Source organism: Oncorhynchus tshawytscha, linkage group LG10 (assembly GCF_018296145.1).
Source record: "Oncorhynchus tshawytscha isolate Ot180627B linkage group LG10, Otsh_v2.0, whole genome shotgun sequence".
NCBI lineage: Eukaryota > Metazoa > Chordata > Actinopteri > Salmoniformes > Salmonidae > Oncorhynchus > Oncorhynchus tshawytscha.
In genome coordinates, this window is record NC_056438.1 from 27,304,492 (window position 1) to 27,329,489 (window position 24,998).

At 42.3% G+C, this 24,998-nt stretch overlaps 2 protein-coding genes and 1 long non-coding RNA gene across 4 annotated transcripts; 1 reads left to right on the plus strand and 2 right to left on the minus strand.

Moving 5' to 3' along the window:
• Window positions 1-420: 420 nt before the first annotated feature.
• On the minus strand, window positions 421-10,228 carry LOC112260038 (phospholipid scramblase 2). Of its 2 annotated transcripts, XM_024434817.2 has the most exons (9): window positions 9,637-10,228; window positions 9,171-9,272; window positions 8,354-8,434; window positions 7,399-7,856; window positions 7,212-7,254; window positions 6,824-7,044; window positions 1,704-1,865; window positions 1,283-1,444; window positions 421-1,128 (listed from the first exon to the last, which is right to left on the minus strand). In XM_024434817.2, the coding sequence occupies exons 3-9, from the start codon at window positions 8,364-8,366 to the stop codon at window positions 1,069-1,071; spliced, it is 1,119 nt and encodes a 372-aa protein (XP_024290585.1). In that variant the 5' UTR covers window positions 8,367-8,434; window positions 9,171-9,272; window positions 9,637-10,228; the 3' UTR covers window positions 421-1,068. The 2 variants fall into 2 exon arrangements, with proteins under 2 accessions (XP_024290585.1, XP_024290586.1); XM_024434818.2 differs by lacking the exon at window positions 9,171-9,272.
• Window positions 10,229-13,576: 3,348 nt separating this feature from the next.
• Window positions 13,577-14,323, plus strand: LOC112260040. Its single transcript, XR_002954976.2, has 3 exons — window positions 13,577-13,800; window positions 13,935-14,001; window positions 14,077-14,323. It is a non-coding gene; the product is annotated as an uncharacterized LOC112260040 (long non-coding RNA).
• Window positions 14,324-14,392: 69 nt separating this feature from the next.
• Window positions 14,393-24,358, minus strand: LOC112260039 (PHD finger protein 23B). Its single transcript, XM_024434819.2, has 5 exons — window positions 23,768-24,358; window positions 22,661-22,692; window positions 22,434-22,526; window positions 16,874-17,522; window positions 14,393-16,338 (listed from the first exon to the last, which is right to left on the minus strand). The coding sequence occupies exons 1-5, from the start codon at window positions 23,793-23,795 to the stop codon at window positions 16,145-16,147; spliced, it is 996 nt and encodes a 331-aa protein (XP_024290587.1). The 5' UTR covers window positions 23,796-24,358; the 3' UTR covers window positions 14,393-16,144.
• Window positions 24,359-24,998: the final 640 nt, after the last annotated feature.

Consider the following 24,998-nt stretch of genomic DNA (forward strand, 5'->3'; position numbering starts at 1 on the left):
TAGTCTAAAGAAGGCCAGTTGTATTGCTTCCTTAAATCAGCACAACAGTTTTCAGCTGTGCTAACATAATTGCAAAAGGATGTTCTAATGATCAATTAGCCTTTTAAAATTATCAACTTGGATTAGCTAACACAACATGCCATTGGAAAACACGAGGGATGGTTGCTGATAAATGGGCCTCTGTACACCTATGTAGATATTCCATTACAATTCTGCCATTTCCAGCTACAATAGTCATTTACAACATTAACAATGTCTACACTGTATTTCTGATCCATTTGATGCTATTTTAAAATGGACAAAAAAACTTGCTTTTCTTTTAAAAACAAGGACATTTCTAAGTGACCCCAAACTTTTGAATGGTAGTGTATGTGGTCGTCTTAAAAAATCTAATAAAGCAGCTAATACAACCACAGCTGCTACAGTTAGTATGGTAGTGTATTGCAAGTGTTAATCCTATAATCTCTTTAAAAGTACTAGACTAATCATGAAATTACCTAGATTTCTACAGTAATAATTTCATGGCTGGTGAAGTATAGATAGATTAACATATACATTTGGCTTACAAATAACATGATGTAAAATATACCATTGCACACAGACAAAACAGAAATCTCAAAGAATATGTAGTTAGGTTAATATATAACTGGTATTTTTCCATTAAGCCTACTGTTCTGAACCCCACATTAATGTTATAGAAAACAAATAGAAAATAGAGATATGACAAAACATACCGTAGATAAACACATTCCATGCAGAGAGTGGAGAAACCCATGATAGACAACTAAAGCCTATGTCTCATAGCCCAGTTGCTGATTCTTACATTTGGATGGATACACAGAAACAGTCCAGAGAGGGCATTTTGGCTCAAATGTAAGCTCATCGTCAGATAAGGCCTCGTGTTGTGTTTCACACAAAGAGTCCTGGGATTGGCAGTGTCCTCTAAGCTTTTGAATAAGGAAGGAGTTTCTTATAGATTCCGGAGAAAAAAAAAATGGAGGTTCCGAACGGGATCGGAAAAACAGACTGCATTGCCTCAAGGGCTCAGTCTTTCTTTCTTTTCCTACGTTATGAGAAGACGGTGTTGCGCTGCTTTGTGTTGCCAACCTTCTCGAAGAACATGAAATCCTGTGAAGAGGAAAGAAAATGTCAATTAAATTTCCTCCAACGACTGCTTATCTTATCAGATCAGTTTTAGGCTTTACGCCTGTAAAGCTCTGGAATTAGAAAAACCTAACATTTTCTTGAATATATCTTTATTCAAACAGATGGATGGACTCACGATGAGGAAACAGGTGCCCATGAGCACAGCCTTCATCTTGACGTCCAGGTCCATGGGGAACTGGATGCCAAAGTTGTCCGTGTCGGTGAAGACCTCCTTTATCAGGCCACTCCACTGCTTACTGATGCGGCCGATGGGCTTGCCTCCATCTTTCCCCGTCAGCTACGAGGGCGGCAGAAAAGCACATGGGTCAGAGATTTCTGGCCACTGCACCTCATCACTACTTCTTAAAGGATTGGATGGGTGTGTAGACAATAAAACGCGCAACTTATCCAATCTTTTCTGGTCTAAAAGAAAAGTCAAATATTAGGTTTGTTCTAGTTAAATAGGACGGTTAACTGATTTCACCCAAAGAAAGCGAAAACTCAAAATTGGCTTCACATTGGACCAGCGCTTTCACCCTGGGTTCATGACCCCTTACCTTGAAGTTGACGTCCCCGCAGCAGTTGCAGGCGAAGCAGGGTCCCTCCAGCTTCATTACGGTCTCCTTGTTGGCCCCCTTGATGGAGAACTTGGGCACGCAGGGGTTCCAGTCCTGGGACACATAACCTATGGTGGTGCCAGGCGGGGCTTGGACCTCGAGCTGAGGGACACAACATTTGAAAGGTATTTGACCATGTTTAAAATCAGGCTTCGGTCTGTACACTGTGGCTTTAAATAGCATGTGCTTGGCTTACTGCAAAGCTTGCTTCAGCAGGTGATATGGCACTAATTTGATGAGTGCATTGGTGTCTGATATTGGCGTAGCGATCACTATCATGACAAAGATAATATGCCTCACATGGTAACTGTGGGGCTGTGCTTGGCCCTCCTTTGTTGAACATAATAAATGGCTCTCTATCCACCGGATGTGTACCAAACTCACTAAAAGTGGCAGTAATAAAGCCTCTCTTGAAAAAGCCAAACCTTGACCCAGAAAATATAAATAACTATCGGCCTATATCGAATCTTCCATTCCTCTCAACAATGTTAGAAAAAGCTGTTGCGCAGCAACTCACTGCCTTCCTGAAGACAAACAATGTATACGAAATGCTTCAGTCTGGTTTTTGGAGAGATTTGAAATCCAAATTGGTCTACACGGACAAGTTCTGGCCTGGTTTAGATCTTATCTGTTGGAAAGATATCAGTTTGTCTCCGAATGGTTTGTCCTCTGACAAATTAACTGTAAATGTTGGTGTTCCTCACGGTTACATTTTAGTACCACTATTGTTTTCCCTATATATTTTACCTCTTGGGGATGTCATTCGAAAACATAATGTTAATAATGTTAACTATGTGGATGACACACAGCTGTACATTTCAATGAAACATGGTGAAGCCCCAAAATTGCCCTCGCTAGAAGCCTGTGTTTCAGACATAAGGAAGTGGATGGCTGCAAACGTTCTACTTTTAAACTCGGACAAAACAGAGATGCTTGTTCTAGGTCCCAAAAAACAAAGAGATCTTCTGTTGAATCTGACAATTAATCTTGATGGTTGTACAGTCGTCTCAAATACAACTGTGAAGGACCTCGGCGTTACTCTAGACCCTGATCTCTTTTTTGACGAACATATCAAGACTGTTTTAAGGGCAGCTTTTTTCCATCTACGTAATATTGCAAAAATCTGAAACTTTCTGTCCAAAAATTATGCAGAAAAATGAATCCATTGCTTTTGTTACTTTTAGGTTAGACTACTGCAATACTCAACTTTCCCGGCTACCCAGATAAAGCACTAAATAAACTTCAGTTAGTGCTAAATACGGCTGATAGAATCCTGACTAGAACCCCAAAATGTTATCATATTACTCCTGAGCTAGCCTCCCTACACTGGCTTCCTGTTAAGGCAAGGGCTGATTTCAAGGTTTTACTGCTAACCTACAAATCATTACATGGGCTTGCTCCTACCTATCTTTCTGATTTGGTCCTGCCGTACATACCTACACGTACGCTACGGTCACAAGACGCAGGCCTCCTAATTGTCCCTAGAATTTCTAAGAAAACAGCTGGAGGTAGGACTTTCTCATATAGAGCTCCATTTTTATGGAACGGTCTGCCTACCCATGTCAGAGACGCAGACTCGGTCTCAACCTTTAAGTCCTTACTGAAGACTTATCTCTTCAGTGGGTCATATGATTGAGTGTAGTCTGGCCCAGGAGTGTGAAGGTGAACGGAAAGGCTCTGGAGCAACAAACCGCCCTTGCTGTCTCTGCCTGGCCGGTTCCACTCTCTCCACTGGGATTCTCTGCCTCTAATCCTATTACAGGGGCTGAGTCACTGGCTTACTGGTGCTCTTTCATGCCGTCCCTAGGAGGGGTACGTCACTTGAGTGGGTTGAGTCACTGACGTGATCTTCCTATCTGGGTTGGCACCCCCCCCTTGGGTTGTGCCGTGGCGGAGATATTTGTGGGCTATACTCGGCCTTGTCTCAGGATGGTAAGTTGGTGGTTGAAGATATCCCTCTAGTGGTGTGGGGGCTGTGCTTTGGCAAAGTGGCTGGGGTTATATCCTTCCTGTTTGGCCCTGTCCGGGGGTATCATCGGATGGGGCCACAGTGTCTCCTGACCCCTCCTGTCTCAGCCTCCAGTATTTATGCTGCAATAGTTTGTGTCGGGGGGCTAGGGTCAGTTTGTTATATCTGGAGTACTTCTCCTGTGTTATCCGGTGTCCTGTGTGAATTTAAGTATGCTCTCTCTAATTCTCTCTTTCTCTCGGAGGACCTGAGCCCTAGGACTCAGGACTACCTGGCATGATGACTCTTTGCTGTCCCCAGTCCACCTGGCCGTGCTGCTGCTCCAGTTTCAACTGTTCTGCCTGCGGCTATGAAATCCTGACCTGCTCACCGGACGTGCTACCTGTCCCAGACCTGCTGTTTTCAACTCTCTAGAGACAGCAGGAGTGGTAAAGATACTCTTAATGATCGGTTATGAAAAGCCAACTGACATTAATTCCTGAGGTGCTGACTTGCTGCACCCTCGACAACAACTGTGATTATTTTTTTCACTATGCTGGTCATTTATGAACATTTGAACATCTTGGCCATTTTCTGTTGTAATCTCCACCCGGCACAACCAGAAGAGGACTGGCTAGGTTTCAGCCTTTCTGGGGAGTTTTTCCTAGCCACCGTGCTTCTACACCTGCATTGCTTGCCGTTTGGGGTTTTAGGCTGGGTTTCTGTACAGCACTTTGATATATCAGCTGATGTACAAAGGGCTATATAAATTAATTTGAGGTCTCCATAGATGCTGAACAATTGTGTGAAACTGCAGTCATAAGGGACCTTCACGTCTCATGGGAATGTTCTGTAGTAGAGGTCTTCACAAATCCAACTGTACACAAATACCAGAGACCCAATCCGGGACACAAACGGTTCCAGATCCAGAATTCTAAATATCAACACAGGTCTGCGTCACATCTGATATGATGGTCATGGGTCTCTGGTATGTGTAATTATAACTAACTCGTCCAGAAGGACCTATACAGATCCGAACGCAACTGCTGCTGAAATTGTACCACTTATGCTGCTGCTATTTGCTTTTCACGAGAGTGGCACGTGTAGCTTGTTGTTGTTGGCCAATCATACTGTAAGTCAAAGCGACAATGGTCTATCAAATCAAATTTATTTGTCACATACACATGGTTAGCAGATGTTAATGCGAGTGTAGCAAAATGCTTGTGCTTCTAGTTCCGACAATGCAGTAATAACCAACGAGTAATCTAACTAACAATTCCAAAACTACTACCTTATACACACAAGTGTAAAGGGATAAAGAATATGTACATAAAAATACATGAATGAGTGATGGTACAGAACGGCATAGGCAAGATGCAGTAGATGGTATCGAGTACAGTATATACATATGAGATGAGTAATGTAGGGTATGTAAACAAAGTGGCATAGTTTAAAGTGGCTAGTGATACATGTATTACATAAAGATGCAGTAGATGATAGAGTACAGTATATACGTATACATATGCGATGAATAATGTAGGGTATGTAAACATTATATTAGGTAGCATTGTTTAAAGTGGCTAGAGATATATTTTACATCAATTCCCATTATTAAAGTGTGTTGGCAGCAGCCACTCAATGTTAGTGGTGGCTGTTTAACAGTCTGATGGCCTTGAGATAGAAGCTGTTTTTCAGTCTCTCGGTCCCAGCTTTGATGCACCTGTACTGACCTCGCCTTCTGGATGATAGCGGGGTGAACAGGCAGTGGCTCGGGTGGTTGTTGTCCTTGATGATCTTTATGGCCTTCCTGTGACTTCGGGTGGTGTAGGTGTCCTGGAGGGCAGGTAGTTTGCCCCCGGTGATATGCGTTGTGCAGACCTCACTACCCTCTGGAGACCCTTACGGTTGTGGGTGGAGCAGTTGCCATACCAGGCGGTGATACAGCCCGACAGGATGCTCTCGATTATGCATCTGTAGAAGTTTGTGAGTGCTTTTGGTGACAAGCCGAATTTCTTCAGCCTCCTGAGGTTGAAGAGGCGCTGCTGCGCCTTCTTCACGATGCTGTCTGTGTGGGTGGACCAATTCAGTTTGTCTGTGATGTGTACGCCGAGGAATAATAGCAGAGCCTCCGTGTGCGTCAAAAGGGAGGAGATATCTAATCAATGGAAGGTGGAATTAAAAGTTAAAAGATAAGGATAGGCTACAATAACCAACAGGTAGGCTGCTTCTTTATATTCCAAATGGAGTTGTTTGTAACTGTGTGGGGCGAGAAAGCTCATGCAGCCTCAATTAGCCCAGCTAGCTAGATAGCTCGGTTAACTAGCTTCCCCCGGTTTGATGCAGTCAAGACAGGTACTACGTGATCATATTGGATGACAAATAACCTAGCTATAGCAGCTATTAGTCGACTATAGGACTAGTCTCTCCTCCCTGTTCCCCATGTTACTCAGTCACACTCAAAGTAGACTAGACACATACAGCACAGCCCGTACTAAAGCACACCTCTCGCTACCTTGCGCTTTATCAGCTCTGGTTAATAAAGTAGCTTAAAAATTGTCCCCAGGTTAGTTTAGAACAGGTCTCTCTCTATATTTAACATTTTTATATTGGGTCCGGATGGAATAGCCCAAGGTCCATTTAGGTATGGGTCCAACTGTTTGGACCCGTGAAGGCCACTATACTGTAGGCAAGCTGCCAGCAAATGTGAGTCAATAGAGACAGCATAAAGGTGAAGTGATGGCACCAGATCAAGACCGTCTGGGAGAGGGGTCAGACTGACAAAGGACCATTCAGTGTCATTCTTAACTCTTTACAAAGCACGGGCTAGGGAGTTTGTAGGACAGTCCAAAATGGCTTGCAGTACAACAGTTTGCATGCATTCATTACCAGCATTAACTTAGCATTAGCGTCATTAATCTGTAATTCATACAGTTGTATGGCAATGTTAATGCTAACCTGATAAACCAATTGCATTTTAGGTAACCTGTCCCTTTACTCCTCTAACACATTAAGACTCAGTATGATGATTTTATATTGTTTTTCCTGATTTGTGTCCCGTTTACATAGTCAAAGCAGTCAAATATTTGTCTCAGGGTTCAGCACCCCATTGTACCTCTTGCAGGCAGCAGGGGCACCAGCAGGAGGCACAGCGGAAGGGTCGTATGAGGCGGATGACCTCGCGGTCCGTGTTGTCCTTGATCTTCATGTCAAAGCTACGCAGGGCACCACAGCAGTTGCGTGTGCAGCAGTCGTTCTTCTCCTTGGCCTTGTAGATCTTCTGACCCAGGCTGTTCTTGATCTCGTACTGGTTGTTGGTCTCAAAGCCAATAAATGCTGAGGAGAGGGGAACAGAGGGAGAAGGAAGAGGGGATGGTGAGAGGACAGAAATGCAGGAACGCAAACATGAAAACAGTAGGTCGGTGTTGGTCACTTTCTTCTCATGATTCATTGATTTTTACCATGCCTTTACTTCTGTTCTCAGATAAGACTAGCAAGCTCACCTTCCAGCAACTCCACTTTTTGGTGTATAAGGATCTGGTCAATCTGAAACACACACAGAAGAGAGTGTGAGAGATATGGAGAAAGAGAGCACATGGAAGAAAAACAAAGATTACACAGAGATAACAGATGATGTTTGTGAAAGTGTAATTGACAGCCTGTTGTGCTACTCTTCCCAAGCAAACCTACCTGTGTTAGGTACTCCAGACCAGGTGGAACTCCAACAGGCACAACTGCTGCAGGGGCTGGGGAGATGGCTGCAGGAGGGCCCGAGTTAGGTGCACCGTATTCAGGCCCAGGCATGGGACCACCATACCCTGGGCTGGGGCCCATCTGAGGTGCACCGTATCTGGGCCCAGGCATGGGACCACCATAGCCTGGGCTGGGGCCCATCTGAGGTGCACCGTACTCAGGCCCAGGCATGGGACCACCATAGCCTGGGCTGGGGCCCATTTGAGGTACCCCATATTCGGGCATGGGCACAGGCTGGTACATCACAGGCTGGCCTGGGTGGGGTTGTTGTTGGTTGTAGCCCATATGGAAGCCAACCGGTGGGGGAGCATGGTTAGGCTCACCATACCCACCATGAGGAACAGGGTAGGGTGCCGTGGAGTAACTTCCAGGACCCTGGTGAGGGGATGGGTAACCTATAGGAGGAAATACAAACAGTGGGTATCATAAATATATTAATATTGACAAAAATCTACACATGTATATGGAGTTATGGATGCAAATATGTGGGGAGCTTGAACTGGTGTTATTAAGGCTCATGATGTGCATTGGAGATCTGCATTAAGGAAATAACTGTTTGCATAACAAAAGGAGGGCCATATTGATAAACACCAACGGATTCCAAAACACTGCACCACTCATTCAATGGAAACTGCAAGGAAGAAAGGTTCTTTAAAAATCAGTCAAACATGGTCCGAGCTCATTTTCCACGTCATTATCCAAATAATCTTCAAAGCTTACATCAACATAGGCAGCCTTTTACATGCCAAGCCAAGCTCTGGTTTCAAATTCCTATCTGGAATACATTGGAATAATAGCATTATACAAATCCTCGTGGTGAAATACCAAGGGGCAAACAGCAACCCCAGTATAATATGATATCAACATCAACAGTGGTGTAGAAGCCATTTACCTGGAGCTGACATGATTATTTAGTTAGTGGACGCACAGTGGATAGCAGGAGGACTTCCTCTCTTGTCCACAACCGTAGTCTCTATGGAGACAAAAATAAAATGGTCAGTGGTCATGGGCTGTTAAAAAAAAATTAAAAACAGAGTGGAGAGAACAGGGTTGTTGTGAAAGAGAGAGAACGACACTAAAACATGTCCACCATTCCAAACAATCCATTCACAATAAGACTGCTATAAAATCAAAAACTTTCTCCTTTCACATTATCCAACATAAAATCTGAAACGTGCATCAATGCATGTGGTTATGCAACTTGTTTGATACACACACACACACACACACACACACACAATACAGCACAGCCAATAAGCATTTCAGTTTATTTTGCTTTGAGATGTATAGACGATGTGGGCTAAGTCAGGGGTCAGAGCTAAGTCAGGGATGTGAGCTAAGTCGGGGATGTGAGCTAAGTCGGGGATGTGAGCTAAGTCGGGGTCAGAGCTAAGTCGGGGATGTGAGCTAAGTCAGGGGTCAGAGCTAAGTCGGGATGTGAGCTAAGTCGGGGATGTGAGCTAAGTCGGGGATGTGAGCTAAGTCGGGATGTGAGCTAAGTCAGGTGTCAGGCATTTTCCACTTTGTATATTATTCCAGTCACATACATTGAGTTAACTAGTTATTTTCACAATACAGTAATCCAGGATCCAAAGTAACCATTTTATAAACATGGTTTTAGATGATTCAGAGTATATATTCCAAGCACAATAACCTTGAATTACGAGCACTACCAATCCTCTCTGTGGGTTTGTTTCTTGTCATCATACCTGAGACAGAAGAGGAAGCGACAACCCACTCGTTGTTGTTTTCTGGTTCAATGAATGTCAATGAACTAAGTAGACCAGACCCAACGGTTCTTGCATTGGTGTCTATGGGAGACACACGCAGTTAAGTGGACCAGAACTGACCTTTTTGTTATGGTAAACGATCTTAATTAACCCACTATCTTTGATCATACCTCACTGTCATCATTCAATGGGGATGGGTAAATAATATTGAATAGCCTATAACAGGATAATACATTAATCTTTTACTAAGCATCCATAAGTAAAGACTGTAGAATAGGCTAGGTTTCCCACTGCTCAATATCACTACAAACACTCTAAAATAAAAATAAAATGTGGCCTAATGTTTTCAATCATGTTGAATAACTAACAACTTTTCTGGCCTGTTGCTGTGTCTTTTCTTTAGTTTCGTGAAAGTAATGGAAGGAAGATGGCAGGAATCTCTTACCTTTCCTTAAACCAAAAAGGAATTGCTTGTTGTTTCTTGACCAGAAGAACCGAGGAGAACGTGAAGAATCCTACTTGCTTTGACGGTCTTATTTGCCTATCAGTAAACTAACGGTCGCAGGCGTAAAATTAACGATCGGCTAAACAACTTGTCTTTGTATCATACGAAAACTACAAGCGTTGCTGTCATTTCGGTGTAGTTTGTGCATAATCTCCGCCCCTTTACTGGCTGTCACAAGATTTATCTAATTGTGGATACACCGGTTTACGGAATTTAAGCCAAGAGGGTAGTTAAATATAGGCAAATACTTCTATGAGATAGAAATGACACTGTGAACGGCCCGACAACTTTCAGCAGACAATAATATTTTCTGGAAGTGCACATCTGTATTAATGCGCACTGTAAAGTTCAACGTTATGGCGACGCTCTTCCGACAGCTGCTACGATGTAGCCCTGGACTAGAGCTAACTAAAATGTACGGTAGTGCGAATCCTCATCATAATAGGTGAAAATTTTTTTACAGCGAAAGCAATTTGATTCCTTCAGAATCCTATCAAAATTAAGTCGACGTGTAGTTGTTACATTTCGACAGGTTTTCATTAACCTACTACGTCATGTTCATTTTTGGAACTTTGACGTCGAAGCAATATCCACCCACAAGAGGACGATGTCGACTTATTTAAGGGCTGTTAAATCTTACACCCACTAAACAGTTGACTCAATGATTTATACATGCATAGTTTTAAATGAAATTTTGTAAGCTAAACATACAAATAAAAAATGACAAAATATATTAAAACATTTAACCTAAAGTGTACTTTTTTAGAGATTGCTAATGTTACGGTCCCCACTACAACAACACAGTTATTTAAATACATTGACAAAGCAAAAACAAGTTATTAGAATTTTTTTGCTAATTTAAGAAGCATAAAAAAACAGAAATATCACAGTTACATAAGTATTCAGACCCTTTACTCAGTATTTTGTTGAAGGATCTTTGGCAGCAATTACAGCTTTGAGGCTTCTTGGGTATGATGCTACAAGCTTGGCACGCCTGTATTTGGGTAGTTTCTCCCATTATTCTCTGCAGATCCTCTCAAGCTCTGTTAAGTGACAGGGTTCCTCCAGACATGATGCTTGGCATTCAGGCCAAAGAGTTTAATCTTGATTTCATCAGGCCAGAGAATCTTGTTTCTCATGGTCTGAGAGTCTTTAGGTGCCTTTTGGCAAACTCCAAGCGGGCTGTCATGTGCCTTTTACTGAGGAGTAGCTTCTGCCTGGCCACTCTACCATAAAGGCCTGATTGGAGGTGTGCTGCAGAGATGGTTGTACTTCTGGAAGGTTTTTGCTCTGACATGCACTGTCAACTGTGGAACCTTACATAGACAGGTGTGTGCCTTTCCAAATCATGTCAAATCAATTGGATCTACCACAGGTGGACTTCAATCAAGTTGTAGGAACATCTCAAGGATGATCAATGGAAACAATAAGGCTGTAACGTAACAAAATGTGGAAAAAGTCAAGGGGTCTGAATACATTCCGAAGCCACTGTATGTAGCCCAAATACTGTAGTTGGCCTATTACCTAGAACATATTAGTTATTGTGTATAATAATAATGTCCAGTAATACTTTGTCTCATGTTGACTCATCTCGGATTTCATTATCAGTGATATTGAGAGCAGAGACATGCATGCTCTGTAATGTATCAGCTCTTGGTCTAAATTTGGCACACACTGTCATGCTGGATACTCATAGAGCAGCAGACGGGGGGTGGGGAAGCATGGGGAAGTCATGCTGGACACACACTTACAGTAAAACACAGACATTTGGGTGGAAGAGTTGATCTGAGTCGAGCACGGGTCAACCACACACACACATAGACACACTGGTAGTGACAAGCGATACCCCACGTTGTGTCTCCATAGCTCTGTGATAAGTAAGGTAATAGTATGCCCCTGGTAGTATTCCCCTGTTGACATACTACCAGGCGGGCCTATCAGGGACCACATTCAGTAGGCAGGGCCGTTGGTTTATTTTTGCATGGAGAGCAATCAGCACTTGCTCTAGAGTCTATGTTTGGTGGTTCTAGCGGCCCCAGAATATAAATACTTGGGACATGGTCAGGAAAAGAGGAAAAGTGAAAACGTGTCAGACCTTTCGTATGCTCCATGCAAGGACCTTTGGCCCCCTCCTCTATCTCCCTCCCTCGTTCACTATCTTCCCATTGTTTCATATTTCTGTGTATGGGGGTAGAGTGTGTGCGTGGTTGGAGGTCACAATCCGATGCTGAAATTAAGCGAGACAAGGTTGTCAGGTTTTCCAGTTGGCCACACACACAGCATAGACTGACCTGATGCTATCACTGCCTGCCTGCCTGCCTGCCTGCCGACCCAATACACCTCCAGGCCGTGTGACTTTAGCTGTCTGCATACATTCCAAGCCATCTCAATTGGGATGAGGTCGGGTGATTGTGGAGGCCAGGTCAACTGATGCAGCACCCCATCACTCTCCTTCTTGGTCAAATAGCCCTTACACAGCCTGGAGGTGTATTAGGTCATTGTCCTGTTGAAAAACAAATGATAAGTGCAAACCAGATGGGATGGCGTATCGCTGCAGAATGCTGTGGTAGACATGCTGGTTAAGTGTGCCTTGAATTCTAAATAAATCACTGACAGTGTCACCATTAAAGCACCGTCACACCTCCTCCATGCATCTTGGTGGGAACCACACATGCAGAGATCATCTGTTCACCCACTCTGCGTCTCACAAAGATCCGGCGGTTAGAACCATAAATCTCATATTTGGACTCATCAGACCAAAGGACAGATTTCCACTGGTCTAATGTCCATTGCTCGTGTTTTATGGCCCAAACAAGTCTCTTCTTATTATTGGTGTCCTGTAGTAGTGGTTTCTTTGCAGCAATTCGACCATGAAGGCCTGATTCACGCAGTCTCCTCTGAACAGTTGATGTTGATATGTGTTAGTTACTTGAACTCTGTGAAGCATTTATTTGGGCTACAATTTCTGAGGCTGGTAACTCGAATGAGTTTATCCTCTGCAGCAAAGGTAACTTTGGGTCTTCCTTTCCTGTGGCGGTCTTCATGAGAGACAGTTTCATCATAGTGCTTGATGGTTTTTGAGACTGCACTTGCAGCAACATTCAAAGTTCTTGATATTTTCCGTATTGACTGACCTTCGTGTCTTAAAGTAATGATGGACTGTCACTTCTCTTTGAGAAGTTCTTGCCATTATACAGACATGGTCTTTACCAAACAGGGTTTTCTTCAATACACCACCCCTACCTTGTCACAACACAACTGATTGGCTCAAATGCATTAAGAAGGAAAGAAATTCCACAAATTCACTTTTAACAACAAGTACACTTTTGGTAGCCCTCCTTTCATTGACTGTGTGTTTTTCCAACTAGTATGTTTTTGGATATCAGAATTTGAGCTATTTCAGTATATTTTAATTGTGTTAGTTATTCAGCAACTCATCAAGTGAACAATAGAATGATACTCATCGTCTATAAGAAGTTGATAAATGGTTAAATATCACAAGGTGTTTAAAGCGTTCCACAGGGATGCTGAACTATGTTGACTCCAATGCTTCCCACAGTTGTGTCAAGTTGGCTGGATGACCTTTGGGTGGTGGACCATTCTTGATACACACTGGAAACTGTTGACACACTGAACCCGGTGTGCCTAGCACCTACTACCATACCCCGTTCAAAGCCACTTAAACTTGACCCATTCACCCTCTGAATGGCACATATACACAATCCATGTCTTGTGGTGTCAATGCTTAAAAATCCTTCTTTAACCCATCTCCTCCACTTCATTTACACTGATTGAAGTGGATTGTTCCTAATGTTTTGTACACTTAGTGTAGATCAATAGTATTATATGAACTATCGTTATTCCATGCGGTGTGATTGAACATGTCCTCCCTGTCTCCTCAGGATGTGAATTGGCTGGACCAAGAGTTCTTCCCACACCTGTCTGAGCTCTCTGACCTCACCTTCCTTTCCCCACTGGGAGACAACCCCGGGACTGGGAAGAATGCCATTCCAAGTCTGCCACCTTCAACGCCCCTCGGTAACACATCCCTGACCCCATGGAACATATCTCCACCCATCATCATGGCAAACCCAAGGACAAGAGGTGAGACAATCAAGTAGCCACTGATGTAAGTGTAACAATATTGCAGTGCTGTGAAATGTACATCACTTTAGCCACCAAACAAGTCCAGTCTGCATGATTTAATATCTTTCTCTTTGATTTGTCCGTCACTCCAGAAGGAAGGCAACAATTCCTCTGAATTCTATTGGAAGCACCCTTACATCCAACCAGCAGAGCAGAAAGGTGAGAATACAGAACAGGAAGGACTGACCATCCTTTACTGGTGAACTGGCTTATTTGTATCCATTTGTGTTGCAGGATGAACCAGAAGACTACTGGGAATATGACTGAATTATCTCCACTCATCCAATGCTGACTTTACAGTTCAAATCAGAATTCATTGTGAATGTTAGTTGGTTGTTTTGTAAAGATGAATTCCCACAAATAGGTTTGAAAGCATGTTAATATTTATTTATATTTAAGATATTTAACCTGCTTAGATGTTAGGGACTGAACACCCTCTAGTGGTTGTGTATGTACAACAACAAACATCCTGTGTGCCTAACATCAATAAAATGCATTCCTTATATTTACCAAAGTCACATATATTGGGGAAAAACAAGAGAACAGGTGATCCCCAAAAAAGATTTTATTTTTCAAGCTACAGTTAAAGAAAAACAATACCAGAGGCCGAAAATATAACATCTGCTAGGCTTTCTTTTCACTTTCAAATATGTACAGTTATCGAAGAACAGGGTATATACAGAGAATCGAAGGGAAGGGTGGTGGAGAGAGTGCATTTGCTTTTTGGGGACTAAACATGACTCTCCCACCAACAAAAAGCAAGGTAAAACCAACCAACATAAAAGGACCTGCCACAACTCTGGTGATATCAACTTACTTTTCTGTACAATACAAACAGTCTACTTTGTTTCACGAATGAGAATTATGAGGGTGAGGGATTTGTATGTTCTCTGATTTGGAAACAAATCTCAACTAGCGTTTTCTGAACTTTTAAACAAAAAAAATTATAACATGAAAGAAATACAAAATATAGATTTTACAACCATTCATGCAAAAAGATGTTCAAGCCACTTCTACAAGGTGAAGTGGCTCCAACTTTTTCCGTCACGACAGTTTACAACAATCACATCAATCTCCCAAACCAGAAGTCTCTAATGAAAAACAAAACGCACAAATGTGAATAAAAACAGCAACAAAAAAGCACAGAACAAGCATTGGAGGATTTTGAAGTCTGTCGCCAAGTCAAACCGCAACCAAAGGGTAGTCATGGTATTCCATTGTCACGCAGAGGGAACTCAAAGTAATCAAGTGGTGATGTAGCAGATGTTGACCCACTCCTCAAAGCTTATACTGCACCAGTTGACAAAAAAAAAGTATTTAACAAAAATATATATTTACTGGTTATGGGCTGGATCTAAAAGCTTTACAGCAAAGCCCTTAGTTTAAAAGTTAGTGTATTAGCAATTGCCAAAAGCAATTAACTTTCAAATGAAATAACCACAAAAAAAGGGGTGTTTGGTTTGGGCTTGACTTTTAGTGCACTGTTGTAGCACAAGTTTGTGCATATTTCTATGGAATAGATTGAACATTTCAAATTTGATATGGTATTGTTTTAATCAGAAAACCTCTGATGAGAGAATTCCTATAGGGGCTTAACACTGTGGCAAGCGGTACTGAGTGTAATAGACAGAAACTAATAAACAAATGCCAAAATCGAAAGCTTACATAAGAAAAAAGTAGCAAAAAAACAACACGAGACCCTTTCTAGACCTAAAAATATTTTTTTGTTGTGCCTCTGCCATGGTGTGGCAGTCGCATTGAACACTGGTTACAGAGGGTCTGACAAAAGTGGATGTACCATTATAAAATACTTGCTTTTTCCTTTGAACGTTGACAGAAAAGCAGCCCATCAAATGTCCTAAATAAATAATGATCTATACCTTGTCATGCACCTTATGCTATGACCTTAATGTAAAAGCCAGGAAATGGATCTCTGTATGGTTGCCTTAGCATTTCAATTAAGAAAAAAAAGGAAGCCAGTCTCAATTTAGTAAGACTACTAAGCAAAAGAGTGTCTATTTGTATGTTACAGATAATAAAAAGATCTCCTTCCAATGTCTTCCTGTTTTAGTACAGTTTTCAGAGGCAGAACGTGACAAAGAACCTACATGAATAAGTGGGGATGGTGATTGTCAAAAAAACAGAAAAAAAAAAAAACTAACAATACAGTTGCCGTCCAGATGAGGGTTAACAATCAGCTGTTGGCATTGCAGAAAAGAAATTGGTTGTAATAGTACACAGAAAAAAAGGGTAGATTGAAAAGGGATATAAGAGGGATTTTGTCCCTCTCAGCCCTCTATCTTTAGGGGTCTTTCTTTGGCCCCGACCGTCGCGTGTCCCTGCACTTGTGGCAGTAAAAGATGTCAGGGACGTTGGACTTCTTGATCTTGGCGCATGACAGATGGACCCACACTCCGCACTGGTTGCACTCGATCATCGGTCGCCCCGCAAACGGCTTGCCGCAGTAACAGGTGATCAAGTCCCAAGAGTCATCACCTGGGCAGGGAAGGAGGGAGAAGAGAGGTAAGAGGGGGCACCTCAGTGGGACAAACAGGGATGGGTTCAGTGGGCACCTTACAGGGGCAAAGGTTTTCAAAAAGAAAAAGCTCTTCAAATTTATGGCCCCCTAATTACTTGGTGTTTACTGAGATACTACATAGAAACAGCAGATTTACATAATTATGACCCATTAATTATTCCTCAGTGACTTATAACAAATACAATAAAGTACCTATTGTTACCAAGCAGGTTCAAATTAAAATACCACATTTTCCCTTATTTATGCCCAAGAAAAGCAAACCTTGTCTAAACCAGAGGCTCATACCTCAGGGAACAGGTCAGTGCACTAATATCGATCCATTGTAAGCCAAGCAGCAAAGCATATTGCCAGAAAACAGTAGCCATACACTTAGAAAAGCTGAAGTGAAGTGATCAGGCTTTTTTGTGTGGAAATGACAGGGCACACACATTTACAGCAACAAAAATATTTGTGCTTTCTTATCCATGGCGTGGTCAGTATGAAATCGCTTACCTGACTCCACCATGATGTCCTCGTCGGCTATCCATGTCTCACCTTCGCTCGAACTTATCTCTGCGTCCCGGTTGGACTCCTCCGCCTGCATCTTGGCCATCCCCTGCATCCCTGCCTGCATCTTGGCCAGCCCCTGCATCCCTGGGGAGGAGACACTGTGCCCTGTCAGGTGCTCTTGGACAGAGCGCTCCCCAGGGTGGGCGTGGCCGGTCTCAGAGTCTGTCTCACTTTGGGTGGCTGAGCTCTTAAGCTTCTTGAGGGCTTTGGGCTGCTTGGGATTTTTGCTGCGCTTGATGCGGGCCCTCTTCTCACCGCCACTGCTCCCGCTGTCAGCCGCACCACCAATGGCGGAACCCATTGACAACTTTTTGAGCTTTTTGTCCTTCTTGCGCTCTGCCTTGCTGGCAGCCTGGCTGTCGTACAAAGAGTCTTTCAGCCGCATCTTGTCCAGCAGGGAGCTGTCCGAGTGCATGTGGCGCATGGTCTTACCCTTGTTGGCACGAGCCTTGTGGACAAACGTGTGGATGGTGTGCAGGTCATTGCCTCCCTCTCCCCAGCTGGCCCCCCCAGAGCTGCCGCCGCTTCCACTTTCCCCCGATGCCCCTGAGCTGTGTGGGGAGCTGGAGGACGCTGGCGACCACGGACCTTCCTACACAGCCACAGATGTAGAGAAAGACCAATGAGGAAGAAAAACAGTATAGGACAAACAATACTTGATGCATAGGGTTATAAATGTTACTTAACCCCTTAGAGTTGATTGACACACCGGTGCATCAATCTGTGTTACATAAAATTATCCATCAAAATCAGTCAGTATAAGCTAGATATTGTTTTTTGCATTGGATGAGTCTCAATCCACCTCTTCAGCCAGTGTCGCACTTCCGCATCTGCGGTTAAAGGTAGCAGAGTGGTGTTTGTCAGACCATGAGATATCCACCAAAAAATAAATACAATTATCACAACTACACACATAATTAAAATAATATATATATATATTTTTCTAATCGGTCTACTCGTGTAAACGTCTGTAGTATTCAAACTATTACGACAACTATGAAAAAGGGACTCATGAACACGAAGGTGATCTCCGTTTTGCTCTACGACCCCCACAAGCATCAGGAGACTCATCTGAATTCTACCATCAATGTGCCAACTTCTGTTTGGTAGCGTCTGAACCGTTCGGGCTACAAACTAAATGGGACCCCACTGTAGAAAGGGGAGACTCTCCATTTTGCTCTACGAATGTCAAGACTTCTTTTTCTCCGTTGTTTTCTTAATATGTCCTAGGTTTTGGACAGACGTCAAAACCTGGTTTCCTTTTTTTTACTGTCCTTTTTGCCATTTAAGAATGTGTTATTCAATTACTTTCTATGGGCTGGACCTCCCGAGTGGCGCAGAAGTCTAAGGCACTGCATCGCAGTGTTAGCTGTGCCACTACAGATCCTGGTTCGGTCCCGATTGTCGCAGCCGGCCGCGACCGAGAGACCCATAAGACAGAGCACAATTGGCCCAGCATCATCCAGGTCAGGGGAGGGTTTGGCCGGCAGGGATGTTCTTACCCCATCACGCTCTAGCGACTCCTGTGGCGGTCCGGGCGCCATGCACACTGACACAGTCGCCAGGTGTACAGTGTTGTTTCCTCTGACACATTGGAGCAGCTGGCTTCCGAGATAAGCGGGCGTTGTGTCAAGAAGTGAGGCTTGGCTGGGTTGTGTTTGGGGGACACACGGCTCTCGACAGTTGCCTCTCCTGAGTCCGTACGGGAGGCGCAGCGATGAGACAAGACTAACTACCAATTGGATACCATGAAATAGGGGAGAAGGGGGTAATTTTTGTGCTTTAGTAGTAAATACATAAATAGACATTTTTATCAAATAATTTCATTTTTATATGTAAAGGGGTCCTAAAATTCAACATCAAATAGCTATATGATCCACAGTATAATTACCTTAAAACAATTCCCTATGTCAGCTTAGCATCCCCCTCCCCAACATCTTAGACTAAAGAATAAAACATGCTTTCAGAAAGTATTCACACCCCTGGACTTTTCCCACATTTTGTTGTATTACAGCCTGAATTTAAAATTGATTAAATTTAGTTTTTTTTGTTGTATGTGGCCTACACACAATACCCCATTATACCAATTTTAGATCTGTTTTTATACAAATAAATTAAAAATGGAAAGCTGAAACACCTTTAGTCAAAACGTATTTTAACCCCTTCGTTTGGCAAGCCTAAATCAGTTCAGGAGTAAACATTTGCTTAAAAAGTCAAGTGGTTTAACATGATTTTTTAATGACTACCTCATCTCTGTACCCCACAATTATTTGTAAGGTCCCTCAGTCGAGCAGTGATTTAAAAAAAAATTTTTTTAAACGTAGTGAAGTTATTACACTTTGGATGGTGTATCAATACACCCAGTCACTACAATCCACAACATTGTAGTTACTCCACAATACTAACATAATTGACAGTAAAAAGGAAGCCTGTACAGAATAAAACCATGCATTGTGTTCACAACAAGGCACTAAAGTGGTGATCCTAACCGTTTTAAAACAGAGATTTTTTTTACTAGGATTAAATATCAGGAATTGTGAAAAACTGAGTTTAAATGTATTTGGCTAAGGTGTATGTAAACTTCTGACTTCAACTGTATATGCCTTCAAGTTCTAATCTAACCAACCATGTATTAGGTAAATCTAAGTTCCCGTGTGTCCTTTGAATAGTGTTAGTTTAAACAGCGCTGTACACCAAACATTTGCCACGTTCTAATGATTTCAGCTTGATATCGATGGAAGTGATTAACATAAAGTGTTGCGTTACACTTACCATGTCGGTGACCAACTTTAATAAAAAATGCAACACTTTAAAATGTAGCGAGCAGTCTTCTACAAATTGTCCTCTAACCAGTGATTCCATTAGGTTTTTGAGCTGTTTTAGTTAAAAGTATCTGCAACCTTCCCTAGCCCCCCTGGCAATTGATTTCAACGTGATAATCGATGAGTGATTGACAAAACAGTGATGCATTTCTCTTTCAGTTTTGGTGATTCTGATATCAAAATACAACATTCAAAAATGTAGTTGACTGTTCTGGGGGTGGTCAGTTTATAAGGTGCTCGTTAAATATAAAGAAGTGATATGATTACTATTGTTCAACATGTTTAGATAAAATGTATTATGTTTTCATTACATCAAACTGTTACTGCATATTGGTTATTGATTTGGACAAACTGTTTGGGCTATTTATCAATATGCATTGTCAACAGGAAGCAGAAACAGCATATATTTCAATGTACGTTTTAGGAATATAAATGGAACTTTAAACATTAATTTCTAATGGTATTGTACTTAAATCAGATAAAAACTGCTGAATGAGTACAAAAATGTGCAGTGATGTTAATTTTGATGATATGCCATAAAATCACCAAAACAGGTTTGTCCTTGCTACTCTATAGTTTTCATTGGCACTTAGTAGTATGGACAATAGAACGAGTCAAAATTCACCCAAGGCTAAAAATTGGCAAAAGAACATTGCCTAAGCTGGAACACTAGCGCGAGCCCATAGCTAATGAATGGAATCGAACGTTGGCAGAGACTTTTAACTGGAGTGACGCTTAGAACTCAATTTCACCAACAAATGTATCCCTTTTTATTTTTCCACTACAATCTGTTCTTTGGATGAAACTGAAAAACAACTTGTGTAGAGCGTAAACATCCAGCCTCACGGGTGGCGGAGTGGTCTAGGGCCACCAAAGACTCTGGGTTCGACCCCAGGATCTGTCGCAGCCAGCCGCGACCGGGAGATCCATGGGGCGACGCACAATTGGCCTAGCGTCGTCTGGGTTTGGCCGGTAGGGATATCCTTGTCTCATCGCGCACAAGAGACTCCTGTGGCGGGCTGGGCACAGTGCATGCTAACCAGGTCGCCAGGTGCACGGTGTTTCCTCCAACACATTGGTGCGGCTGGCTTCCGGGTTGGATGCGCGCTGTGTTAAGAAGCAGTGCTGCCTGGTTGTGTTTCGGAAGACGCATGGCTTTCGACCTTAGTCTCTCCCGAGCCCGTACGGGAGTTGTAGCGATGAGACAAGATAGTAACTACTAACAATTGGTTACCACGAAATTGGGGAGAAAAGGGGGTAAAGTTTTTCTTATTTTTATTAAACATCTGCACCTTGATAGTGCCAAGAGTGCTTATGTTTGCATAAGGAGAAGTAGGGGGAAAAGAAAATCTACCTTTGACTATTTCTGGCCTGGCGATCGATGATAGCAGAGTACGCTATCCAAACTTATGTAATTAGAAAGAGATTGATCCTGATTAAAATGGTATCCAATTTGAAAAAAATCTAAATATACACATTGCGAGATATTTGACAAAATAGACAGACATACCTGTATTTCCCTATAGTAAACACTGGGAGGACCTCAAGAGTTCCATGAGACGTTTTTTGTTTACATTTTAACTACAAACAACGTGGGCAGGTCTCATTGTCAACAATAGGGAAGCAGGCATTGTGACGTAAAACAAACTGGAAATAGAACATTCGGAAGGCTAGTTAGTGCTCAATAGAACTAATAGGAGCTGGCGGGGTGAAAAATGTCATAAAATAAGGCCTGTTTTTTCGCGATTTCTTCAAAACTACGGCAAGCAGCTGGGACATATGGTAATATTATGAAACTGGACTCCACGATGGATTAAATTAACTAGTTATCAGAAAAAATAATGGTTTAAAATGGCACGTGTCCAGCCTACACAGAAGTCAACCGGGTTGGGCTTGCCTAGGTTGGCTAGCTCGACTAGTTTTCACTTCCTCCAGAAATTAGAAATGTCATATTGCTAGCAGTCTTCGCTAATGTTGCTAGCTAGCAAGATGTTGAATAATTTAATTCGCCCCCACCATGCTGTAACTTGCGTTACCACATACTCCTGCCAGACAGACTCAGACGTGTATTTAGCTTTCTAACGTTAACTAGCTAGCTAAACGGTTAGCGTCGTCGCTAGCACAACAGGTTAGCTAGCTAGCTTACATTCCACCTTTGTTAGCCATGACATTGGCTATTAGCTAGCTAACCAAGGAAACCAGACGACGGGTTTGATAGTTTGCTTTCAATACGATCTGGCCAGCTAAAATTCCTGCTAGCTCACGTTAGCTTGCTTGCTAGCGTGTTTCAGCTCTGATTTGCTAGTCAGCGTTATGTAGCTAGCAGCTAGCATTCGAAGACTGACTTGTCATAAGTGTATTGTGTAGTGCAAAAATGAATTAAGGATTCAGCTATGGTGGTAATTCGTGTAATGTATGACTATCGCAGTACCGCCTGATAATGTGCTAGCAAGCAGCAACAAGCTCAGACGAGCTAGCTAAACGTGGTGTAATCATCCACTCGTGATCAGCTGGTGGTTGCATAGTAATGGCGTCACCAGCCCCAATTCTAATCGAACTGGCACCAGTTGTAAAACTGGGCTGTGCTGGCCCGGGTTTCTCTCGAGCCATCTTCAATTTGCCTCTAATTTTAAGTGCCAGTTGAAACGGGGTTTATGTCATGATGTGCCTAGTTAACCTACCTCCTTAGGATTGGGGATATAGCCTGCATATGCCAAGACAAAGTTGCAGAACTTGTTAAAGTCTTCGACGGTCCTCTTTCTCCTCTCTGGAGGCTAAAAAGAAAACAAAACATGAATGAGATCCACACATACATGAATCAAGCTAATAACTCGTACATGCATCACCAAATAGAGTGGTCATGTTAAGGGAGAGGTGAAATTGAATACCACACCGGAAGTCTACTTACCAGAGTCTCCGTTTTGCACTTCAATAACGAATCTGTATAATAAAAAAAACAATAAGAAACGTAAGAAAAAAAATACACTAGCTAGAATCGGTTTACATTTTATACAGTCATTTGGATGAAAAAAAAGTATACATTACTTCAAAGTACAATTCAATTCAGGTTATAATAACCTCATTCTCCCCACTGTCTATTTGTGTTCGGCCTAGAGATGTATCGAGAGAATAAACGAACAACTAGTTAGCTCGCTAATGCAATGAAAAACTTAACCAGACAAGGGTACTGACTGACTGTTTAGTTTGCTAGCTAACAATGATGTTAGCTAGTTGTCCTAAACGAGTGAATACCTACCCTGCTCGCCAGTAACGATGTTAGCCAGCTAGCTAATGTTACCGCCAACAATGTCTTTATATTTTTTACAACGGGTCAATAACTTCAATAGAGATGCAACGACAAATTCAAGACTGTTACATGGTGCTTAGGGGTGAAAATGTTGAGTCGTAACTAGCTGGCTAGGTTGGATAACGTTAGCGTACAAACTTGAACCATGCCATCCATGCATTGTGAGCCAGCTTTAGCAGCTGGCATGAGGAGCCGGCTCAACCCCGAATTTTTAACTTGGCTAGCAAACTAGCATCATCTAGCTAACTAGTTACTGTAACAATCTAACAAACACTGATAGTCAACTGTTGAAGACATGTTAGTTAGCAAAGCAAAAATCATTACGCCCCATTTTGTTGGAACGTTATGCTTGCTAGCTAGCTACCGTTAGCTTGCCAGCGGTTATTTTACATTAGCCACATCAATGCCATGGTTAAGCAAACGTTAACTAGCTACGCTATCTATCGTTACTGCATAAAAACGCACAGTTTATCATCAAACTCTGCAAGCTAACTTAAGTTGACTGTTTGATACATATTAAGTCAATCTAGCTAATTGACAGCTAATGTTAGTTAACTATAGCGACTTGTTAGCTAACGTTAACCAACTAACATTGTGATTGAACAACCAACAGTTGCTTTACTGGGAGGCTTGAACAAAACCAACAATGTCCGCTAGCTAGAAAACAACTCTAGATCAATTTACTATGTGAACTGACACTTAACGTACCTTGGTGTTCAGACATTATTTCAAGCATTGTCGCCTCAGCAACAAGGCCCGTTGTGGTGGTAGCTACCAGGTAGCTAGCAGCTGGGGTGTTTTTCTCCCGGCTTGACTGTTGACTGTGTGTGGGACACCCCTGCCGAGAACGCAGGACTCAACAACTCTTCGACAAGCGACTTTCCTTGACTTTTTGGATTATGGTCCCCAGTTCTAGATTGTTTAACCGGCTAGGTACGGACTAGCCAACCACAATTGCAGAAATAATTCCTTATCTGCCCGTTACCTAGCTAACAAGAAGCAAGGTTAGCTAGCTAACGTTACTAGCTAATTTCTTCGTCACAGCAGTTATATTGCATAAATATTCCTGTAAATCAACTAGTTTTTTAAACTATCGCACTAAGTCACCGGAAAAAAACTGCAGCAGGTGAATCCATTGTAAAGGACAAAGGCATTCAGGTAACATATTTCTTAGATGAAGTTTACGTTTTTCCATAACACGAACAAAATCGACGAGAGTGACTAGAATATGTATCGTCCCTTGCGCGCCTCACTCTTACCAGGCATCTTCTTCTCTGGCATAATGGCGTTTGCAACAATTGGATGTGCATTACGCCACCTACTGTGCAAGTGGATAACAAAGACTCCAAAAAGGGGGAAAAAAGGGTAAAAATATTCATACAAACCACCAAAAAAAGTTTAACTAAACTAAATCAACATGCTTTTCAGTTAAAATGCTAAATTAGATTCAGGGTCAGAAGGATCCTGTGAGGGTGGTACATTTTCTGGCAACAGTAGTCCTTGCAGTGCTTCTGCCAGGAAGTCTTGGAGCCACAAAACCTTTTTTGGAAGTACAAATAATAACTCTGACTATAAATGCTACAAAATCCACCTTCACAATAAGTGTATCAAGATTTCTTGATTGGCGTAAAAAAATATTTGCAACTGGTTGTGGTGCATCCACCGCCATATCTTCTTCAGCACTATGGCCCCTTGCCCCTTCGACTCTTCACCACATAGGGGATCTGCTGTACAACGCAGATCCTTGACACTGCAATGGGAATTTTAATGTTTGTGCTTTTCTTATAACAATTTTCTATGTTCTATTCATGTGCTGTTCTATAAACCAATTTCTGTGTTCATGCAAGTGGCTGACTGTACAAATCAACTGTCAGTAACTGCAATTTGGCTATACACACAGACATTGTTTTGAGAACGGACAATATATTGGTTTCAAGGT